Consider the following 8,973-nt stretch of genomic DNA (forward strand, 5'->3'; position numbering starts at 1 on the left):
CAAATGAAGTCCAGTTTTTGTATTAAACGTCCCAACATTTCTCAGTCGGGTCATCTGGAGTTTCTTTTTATGCTGAAACGTTTCACCTTCGATCCAGAAGGCTTCATCAGTCAAGGAAACGCACAAACATTCCTTCCCCAACAGCTTACTCCAAAGTGGAACAAGCCACAAGCAGAACTGGTTTGTTCCACTTTGGGGAAAAATCAGTTGTGTTTCCTCGACTGATGAAGCCTTCTGGATCGAAGGTGAAACGTTTCAGCACCAAAAAATGAACAGTCCAGATGACCCGACTGAAAAATGTTGGATTGTATACCTGGATTATTGAGAAAGGACTTCATGGTTCACTGAAAGCAAGAAAAAGTACAAGCTTTAAAAAAATAGAATGTTAAAAAAAAAAAAAAAATTAAATTAAGCTCATGATCTGGTTTCCACTTCTATTTTACCCCCCAGAGAAGAGGACTAAAGTAGGTAATTTTACTAATAGTCATTTGAAATAGTATTTCAAAGTCATAAAGCATTTGTGAGCTACTTTAAAACAAAAACTTCACATCTGCACAGAACAGATGTTTTTATTAACCTTTATTTCTACATCTAAATTCCTTTGAGCCTCAAGGATTCATTTATAAGAGAGACCTGATTTAACAAAGAATGATGACAACAATGGACAACAGCAACAACAATAGTTACAAAAAAAGCATACTAGTTTTATTTTTTTTTATAACAAATAGGATGGCTAAAAGTAAAAGCAGATTCTAAGATATGAGCTGTATCAAAATATTTCAAATCTTTATACATTAAATTCAGACACTCATTTAATAATTTCATACTAAACCCTGACCCAGAAGAAGTGAAAAGGCAGAAGAACTTCTCTTCAGAGGAGGTGGTGGCTCTGAGAAGAGCCTTTGTGTTGGTGGCGGACTGCGCAGCTTTACTTGGAGCTGGTGTACTTGGTGACGGCCTTGGTGCCCTCGGACACGGCGTGCTTGGCCAGCTCTCCGGGCAGCAGGAGGCGCACAGCGGTCTGGATCTCCCTGGAGGTGATGGTGGAGCGCTTGTTGTAGTGAGCCAGGCGGGAGGCCTCGGAGGCGATGCGCTCAAAGATGTCGTTCACGAACGAGTTCATGATGCTCATGGCCTTGGAGGAGATGCCGGTGTCAGGGTGAACCTGCTTCAGCACCTTGTACACGTAGATGGCGTAGCTCTCCTTCCTGGTCTTCCTCCTCTTCTTGCCTCCCTTGCCGGCCGTCTTAGTCACGGCTTTCTTGGAGCCCTTCTTGGGCGCAGACTTGGCGGGTTCAGGCATGTTTCTTTGTTCGAGAAAACGAATGAATCCCGCAGTGAAGAAAAGTGTTTTAAATACAGGCTGCATGTAAATAACGCTGCGCTGTCCCTTCGCTGTGATTGGTCGAACGTGTTGAGTGGGACGTACCTGGGCGGGACCCTATGTGACTCAGCGTTTTCATTTTTTTACTCTGGATTTCAAGTTTTCACTTCATGTTTTATTGTTTTTTGTGTTTTATAAAACCGTTGGGCACCGCAAACGTTCAATAAATTAAACTATTATTTATAATATTAACTTCTATCAAGATTCAAGAACATTCAATTTTTGCATGTTAGTCTCACTGAGACTCGTTGACTCATTTACAAGAGACCTTTTTAAACAAAGAATGATTACAACAGTAGACCATCTTAAAAGAAGGCTTATAAATTAAAAACATAAGTAGAAGAAAATGATGTATAAAAACAGCTACATTATAAAGTGATATAAAATATAAAATACAGGAACATGCCTGTGTTGGATTTTGCCATGAACTTCATGTTTGAAGCCACGAAGGTCGAGAGCTTCAAAACATGAATGTCGGCAGTTTAGACATCTTGAAAGTGAACTAAGCAAAATTATGCGTATATAATAATAAAATTTATCTTTGGGTCTGTTAGCAAAAGTTGGACTGGACCATGTGGACAGAATAATCACAGGTTGAACGTGATGGAGTCAACCTGGTTCAAGATGGCCGCCACAACAAATTGACCAAAGACTAAAATGAAAACGCCTAAATCAAGTTTGTAGATACATTTTGTGTGGTAGTAGCTGAGGCTGATCCCCAACACGTACTCTGAGCTCTGACTGGCCAACATCTAAATTTAACTTTCAACCCCGTGCGTCTGTTAGCAAAATATCCTATGAACCAGTGATGTTTTAAAAAAATCAGAAAGGCAGAGATTAGTTCGTCATCAAGACACAAACCTCTGGCGGATCCTCAGGTCCTGACGACAGAAATGTTTTGTCTCATTAAACAGTTTTAGGAGATCAACTGCCCCTTGTTCTGGAGCAGCTGTGCATCTTCTTGAAGAGCTTTTGATTTGGGTGGTGCAGGCAGGGGCGCCACCAAGGAGGGGACACGGGGGGCCATTACCACCCCTAAAATACCCGCTCTCCACTGAACATTGATTTTGAACGATTAAGATTTAAAACCCAAACGTGTCGTCCCCATGAAAAAGGACAACTGGTCTACAGCCGCTGTCCTTTACGTCGAGACGCGTCTCAGGTTAGATCTTTTTATGAAGATACTTGTAGAACACGAGCTTCAGGAAGTCGAGCAGAGAGACGGTTTCTGAAACTAATGACACAAAAAAGCAACAACAGTAAAAGTTTGAGGTAAAGTTAGTTTTGGATGTTTATAAAACTTGTTTTTGTTCACAAACTGCACAGAAACGATCAAATCAAAGTGTTTCTGAATAATCAGCTTTAAACTTCAGAATGCTCGTTTCTAGTCGATCGTTCAAGTCGTACATTTGACTTGATGTGACGACGGCTCAGGTACAGAACCGGTTAAAACATGTGGCTCTCCAGATGTTCTGCTCTCTGAACGTCACAGTGAAATCAGCTGTAAAACATCACACATCTGATCTTTAAACTTTGAATTGACAAGGGTTCAAATCACCGTTTCACAACAGAAACTCATTTGGAGCCACCCTAGTATTTTCGGTGGGCCCCACGAGAACATTTCTGGAGGCGCCCCTGGGGGTGGGGGGGCTGGGACAGTTTTGTCCAGTGATGCAGCTGCAGATGTTTTTAACGGAGCGTCTGGAAATTTCTCCTGATGTGTGGGGAGTTCCTGTCAGCGCTCGGGTGTCGTGATGTTCTCCCAGGTGAGGACGGAGACACTCCCCTCAACAGCCTCAAGATGGCCGCCGCAGCTAATGAACGAAACAAGAAACAGCTTCGACTCCGAGCTAAAGTTTGATGAAGCCGAGAGTCAAAGACTTCTGGAGGTTTAACTGAACTCATCGTGCAGACGTGTCACAGCCACGTCCTCTGAAACGGAACCAACAAAATCATTTCAACGGTTTTTATTTTACTTTTCTCAGATTATTCTAAAACAACAAAACTTAACTTTAAACATTTATTCGCTTCACAAACATCTGGTTGAATGAAAACTGGATTCAGTAAATCATAAATGTGCAACGTTGCTGGACCCAAACACTCAGGATCTAAATTCTGGAGCAGCTGTGAAACATCTGGATGAACTGGGAGCTCCAGCTGTTCAGGTTTAATCTAAAACAAATTGTTTTTTAACCATAAAGTAAAAATTTCAACTGAAAACAAATGGAACCATTTGGGTACGGAAGCCTGGCAGGGACAAGCCGGTCCCGGAGTCTAGATGGTTTCTCTGACCCGACCCAGGTTTTGGTGGAGGGGTCCGATTCACCTCTGGCTCAGCTGCCGGTACAGCTGGATGGTCAAGACCTGGACCTCTGGGTCTCCTGGTTGGAGGTCGATGGCTCGGAGGAAGAAGCTCAGGGCGTCGTCCAGCTTGGCCCGGTTGTAGCACTCCTTCCCCCGTCGGACCAGGAAGTCGTAGCTCTCGGGCTCGGCGCTCGACTCGGCGGCGCAGCGGTCCATCGTCTCGCCGGAGGCCAGCTCGGGGTCCCCGCTCGATTCCTCCAGGCTGAAGCTCCCGTTTTCCTCCTCCTCTTCCTCAGAGTTTAAAGTCTCTCTTGTCACTTTAAACCCTGAAACAGAGTCAGCCTCACCTTCCTCATCATCTTCCTCCTGATGGTCCATGTCCTCAATGATGGAGTGGAGGAGGGACCTGCGGGACACCACCGAGATGTTTCCACCTACACTCTTCCTCGACCGGCGAGGAGGCGAAGACGACTTTGGAGTGGAGGCTCCAAGAACCTGAAGCGATTCGTCGAGCGGACACTTCTGCTGCTCTTCATCGCTGTCGTAAATCACCGCCACTCTCCTTTTCTTCTTCTTCTTGGTGGTGATGACGGACTCGTCCACGGACTCGTCCACGGACTTGTTCATGGACTCGTCCACGGACTCGTTCATGGACTCGTCCACGGACTCGTTCATGGACTCGTCCACGCCTGAAGCTCGGTGGTGCCGACTCTCTGACAGAGACCTGCCCACGTCAAAGCTGCCGTTCATCTGAAGCTGCAGCAGAAGCTTCTGCTCCTCCTCCTCAGTCTCCTGGTCCATCAGAACCTCCTGGTCCTCAGTCTCCTGGTCCATCAGAACCTCCTGGTCCTCCAGAACCTCCCGCTCCTCCAGAACCTCGATGCTGTCATCCAGCTGTAAATTAAAGTTGCAGTTCAAAGAATCGAGCCCGGCACTCACTCTGGAGGTTTCTGATCTGAAGCTGGACTGTTGGAGAACAGAAGCGGTTCTGTTCTGCAGCGGGCTGAGGTTCGTCAAGTCCACTACAGACTGAGCGGTTCTGTTGGGTCCGTCGTGGTCATCAGCTGTAAGCTGCAGGCTGCTGTTGTGTCCTGAAGGTTTGTCCAGCGGGTCAGAAACGTTCACGGACTCCAGCTGAGAGGCGTCCGCCGTTGGATCGTTGACGGCGTCGTTTAGATCCTGTGGGCCGTTCTCGGCTCCAGAACCAGAGCGGTCCAGATCCACCGCAGCAGGTGACGTGTTGAAGCGGTGGGTCTGAGGAGGCGGAGGAGCCGGTTTAGGATTTCTGGGTTTCCTCTCTGTGCTGCTGGTGCCGGGCGGTGGTCTGAGCCAGGCTGGTTCTGTGTTCAGCGTCACGCTCTCTGTGATCTGCATCTGCAGGAAAACAAACATTTACAAACCGATGAAAAACACAAACGTCTCTGCAGGTCCGGTCCGGTCCGAACACAAACTGCAGAGCCAATCAGAAATAAACAGAAAGTTACAAATAAATTCAACTTTAGCAAATTCTGAAACAGTTCATGTCTCAGTTAAAGACAGAAAAAAAACTATTGAGAAAATTTGTCCAAATTCAAGTGAAACCAGTGAACAGAAGCTCGAGGCCGGTACCTTTGGAGATATTTAGCGCTTATGTTATTTTAGCTGTTCATAGAGAAGACATTCGGCTCATTCAGGAGATGGCTGCTGCGACTTTTAGTTTTTATAACTTTTATACTTTTCAAAATATTTACCTTCATTTATAAATATTTTCCCAAACAAATACATGAAGTTCCTTCAAAAACATCTTTATCTTTAAAATCTGCTTTAGCTACTGGTTGTTGCCACGTTACCAACAGCGTTCGGCTACTTTTTTCTTCTGGCTAGCTTTTTGCCACCGTTCTGCTACTTTTAGCTTGTTTAAACAGCCATTTGCTGCATTTACCGTACTTTCTGCCGTGCACGTCGCCTCGCCCTATAACTCGCATCTATTCTGCGTCATCGCTGACAACACGGAAATGTGTGCCGGTGTTGTGCCAAAAATTGATTGGACACCAAATGGAGGCCGCGGGAGCGTGCACGGGGAGACTTTAACAAGAATTTAACAAGATTAACACTTAAAAACAATTATCTGTTTTTATTTATTATATACTTTATTATAGTAACGGCGTGTCTTAGTTGAATTTTTACTTAATTAATTAAATTCAATGGTCAAGTCGGCTGCATGTCTCTGGGGCGGTAGAGAAATGAAGATGATGTGACGGTTGCTCCAGGCGAGCTGACGAAGGTGGCAGCTATGGCAAGCTGATTGTGTCATTAATAACCACCTTAACCTATTACATGACACAACAGCGTGCCATACTAAAGTGCCATCTAGTGGCTGAAAATGGTAATGTTCAATGTTTTCAGTCAGAATGAATGAAAAGGTTTTATCTCAGACAAAACTTAGTTTATAAATATGGGAAAAACATAAATACGTTGCTTCGGCGTGTAAGTCGCAGGGCAGGAAAATTACGCAAAAAAACGCGACTTATACAGCGTAAAATACGGTACTTAACCTTTTGCTGTTTAGCTACACTTTCCTTAATTTTACACTTCAGCAAGTTGTTGCTGCGTTTAGCTTTCAGTTCGTCTTTTGCTAATTTGAGGTTGTCGCTTGTTTTCTGCTTCTTTTATCTTCAACAACTCACTTCCAGCGTTCCCACTGCACCTCCACAGAAACCACAAAGTCTAGCCTGAACAGATTTAAATAGAGTATAAACAAAAGTAAAATAAAATGTGAAAGACCTTCATAAGGTCTGGAGATTACAGGTACGTCTGGATCACTGGGAGGAAAAGTGTTGGACTGGTTTGTAAAACTGTCTGGTTTTGGACCCACCTGCAGCTCAGACTCGGCCCTCATCAGCTCCTGGGCCTTCTGGACCCGCCCTTCGATGTACTGATGCTCCTCCTGATTCTCTGGACCTTCGTCGTGGTGGACGTCGAGGGAGAACATGAGGTCGTGGTCAGATATGCCAAACATGTCCAGGGTGTGGAGGTGGGCGATGTGCTCGTCCAGCTCCGGGTCGGTTTGTCGGTGCCGGGTGTGTAGAGCCTGCAGCTGCAGCTGGGTGGACGAAGACCGCGTGTCCTCCAGGAGGAAGAGCTCCTTTAGTTCCTGCCTGCTGAAGTACCGGAACGGGTTCTTCTTGTCCCCGGTGTTCTGTCGGATCAGAGAGTCTTTGAAAACCTGGCGCCTGTAGATCTTCTCCTCCACCGTGCTGCAGGTGATCAGCCGGTAGATGACGACGTTCTCCGTCTGTCCGATGCGGTACGCTCTGTCGACAGCCTGGGCGTCGGTCGCTGGGTTCCAGCTCGGGTCATAGATGACCACTCGGTCCGCTGCCGTCAGGGTGATGCCGACTCCACCGACCTGAGTGGTGAGGAGGAAGACGGAGTAACGCTTGTCAGTCTGGAAGCGAGAGATGAGCTTCTCTCGTTCTGCGATTTGTGCGATGGTTCCGTCCAGCCGCAGGACTTTGAACCCTCGGTTGCCCAGGATGCGTTCAAGAATGTCGAGCACCTTCCTGTAATGAGCGAAGATGAGCGTCCGGTGGCCTTCGTCTCTGAGCCTTTCCAGAAGAGCCAGCAGAAAGACGAGTTTCCCAGACTCTGATATTAAAGTTGCGTCTGAAACGTTGGCGATGCTGTTGGTGTCACTTTCTGTGGCTTCGCTCGGTGACCCGTCCTCAGGACTCTCCTCCAGGCCCAACTTTGCAATGGCGTTGGCAGAAAGGAGTCTCGGATGGTCGCACAGCTTTTTTAGAATGGTTAATTCGGCCAGGGGAGATCTGGTGGTCATCAGCAGTTCCTTGATGTGGTCCAAGCTGATGAACTGCCTGTAAATGTCCTCCTGAACGGCGCTCAGGTAAGTCCAAACTATCAGATCGTTTTTTCGGGTCAGTTCTGGCATAATTGCTCCAGAGAGGGACTGCTCCTGTGGGATTTGTTCGTTTCTGTAATCTGCCCCGTCCTCTCTTCCATCAGCGTTCTTCTTCTGTACTTCTGATTTAGTCCTACGGAGAAAGTAGGGTTTTATCAAGACCATGAGGTTTTCGGACATCCTGGAACCCAGAGCTTTTTCTCCCGGGGTGGCGTCTCTCTCCCGGGCGCGAGTGATGGGGTTCTCATATTCAGCTTTGAAAGTCTTTGCTGTTCCCAGGAGAGTTCCCTGGCAGGCGAAGTCAAAGAGCGTCCACATCTCCCTCAGGTTGTTCTGGACTGGGGTTCCTGTAAGAAGAACCCTGTTCTTAGAGGGGATCGCGTAGGCACTTTTGGCCGTTTTAGTGGAAGAGTTTTTTATTTTGTGGGCCTCATCCAGGATCATGTAGTCCCAAACAAACTCCTTTCCCTGATAGGAGGCCACCTGCTGCCAGTTGTTCATCAGCATGGTGTAGGTGGTGATGACGACGCCCCCCCTCCTCTGAACCTTCTCCAAACGCCTGGTCCTCTCGGCTCTGCTCGCACCGTGAAACTCCTTTACCCTCATGCCAGGGGTCCATTTGGAGAACTCCTTGATCCAGTTTGTAATGAGGGATGTTGGCATAACGAGAAGCGAATGTTTTACCAGGTCGTTGTCATACATGCCGGAGAGGAACGATATGACCTGGATGGTCTTACCGAGCCCCATGTCGTCCGCCAGAACTCCTCCCTTACGTCCATCTCTGTAGAGGCCGTACAGAAAGGAAACACCATCTCTCTGATAGTTGTAAAGTTTGTCATAAAGTTCTCTGAACAGCATCAAACCACTGTTGTTCACATTTACAAACTCATCATCCTCATCCTCCAAGTTCGTCTGAGCCAGGAGTTCTTCGATCTTCTGTATCCTGCCCTCTAGTTTGGGGGTCTGATGAATTTTGTACGCTCGTTTGAAAAGGTCCAGAGCTTTCTGGATGTCCCCTTGTTTGGCAACTTCCTTACCATCTGAAATCAGCCTGAAAGGATAAAACGAGAAAACTCAGTGTCGTAATTCAGACCAGAAATGTCGCGTTTTACTTAGAGAAAATTAGAACCAGCCGTCTTTTTGGACCAAGTTAAGAAACCTGGAAAACAGATTCTGCAAGTTTCAGGAAGTTACATTTAAGATTAGGAGCTTGTAAAGCATCATAATTCAAATTGAAGATTATTTCATATTATAGCTTCAGATTGTTCATCGCTTCATATTGTTCATCGCTTCATATTGTTCATCGCCTCATATTGTTCATCTCTTCATATTGTTCATCACCTCATATTGTTCATCGCCTCATATTGTTCATCGCCTCATATTGTTC

General features: G+C 46.3%; 2 protein-coding genes across 2 annotated transcripts; both read right to left on the bottom strand.

The window, feature by feature from the left end:
• Positions 1-891: 891 nt before the first annotated feature.
• LOC119413113 (histone H2B 1/2) lies at positions 892-1,282 on the bottom strand (the record flags this gene model as incomplete). The annotated part of the gene is given in 1 exon segment (XM_037680128.1): positions 892-1,282. A coding segment is annotated over 1 exon segment (354 nt), but the record flags the coding sequence as incomplete, so codon positions are not given.
• Positions 1,283-3,706: 2,424 nt separating this feature from the next.
• On the bottom strand, positions 3,707-8,348 carry ercc6l (excision repair cross-complementation group 6-like). Its single transcript, XM_037679993.1, has 3 exons — positions 6,543-8,348; positions 4,352-5,062; positions 3,707-4,282 (listed from the first exon to the last, which is right to left on the bottom strand). Exons 1-3 carry the CDS (start codon positions 8,331-8,333, stop codon positions 3,707-3,709), a joined length of 3,078 nt encoding a protein of 1,025 aa, XP_037535921.1. The 5' UTR covers positions 8,334-8,348.
• Positions 8,349-8,973: the final 625 nt, after the last annotated feature.

The sequence above is a fragment of the Nematolebias whitei genome, chromosome 8, assembly GCF_014905685.2.
Source record: "Nematolebias whitei isolate Nwh7 chromosome 8, NemWhi1, whole genome shotgun sequence".
NCBI classification, from domain to species: domain Eukaryota; kingdom Metazoa; phylum Chordata; class Actinopteri; order Cyprinodontiformes; family Rivulidae; genus Nematolebias; species Nematolebias whitei.

What these genes read in the sequence shown, in the direction of transcription:
- ercc6l (XM_037679993.1), bottom strand. Translation starts at nt 8,333, where the DNA reads ATGGGGCTCGGTAAGACCATCCAGGTCATATCGTTCCTCTCCGGCATG. An exon ending in GGGCCGAGTCTGAGCTGCAG is followed by an intron (nt 5,063 to 6,542) that starts GTGGGTCCAAAA and finishes GTTTTCCTGCAG; the next exon opens with ATGCAGATCACAGAGAGCGT. An exon ending in ACGAGTCCATGAACGAGTCC is followed by an intron (nt 4,283 to 4,351) that starts GTGGACGAGTCC and finishes TCCGTGGACGAG; the next exon opens with TCCGTCATCACCACCAAGAA.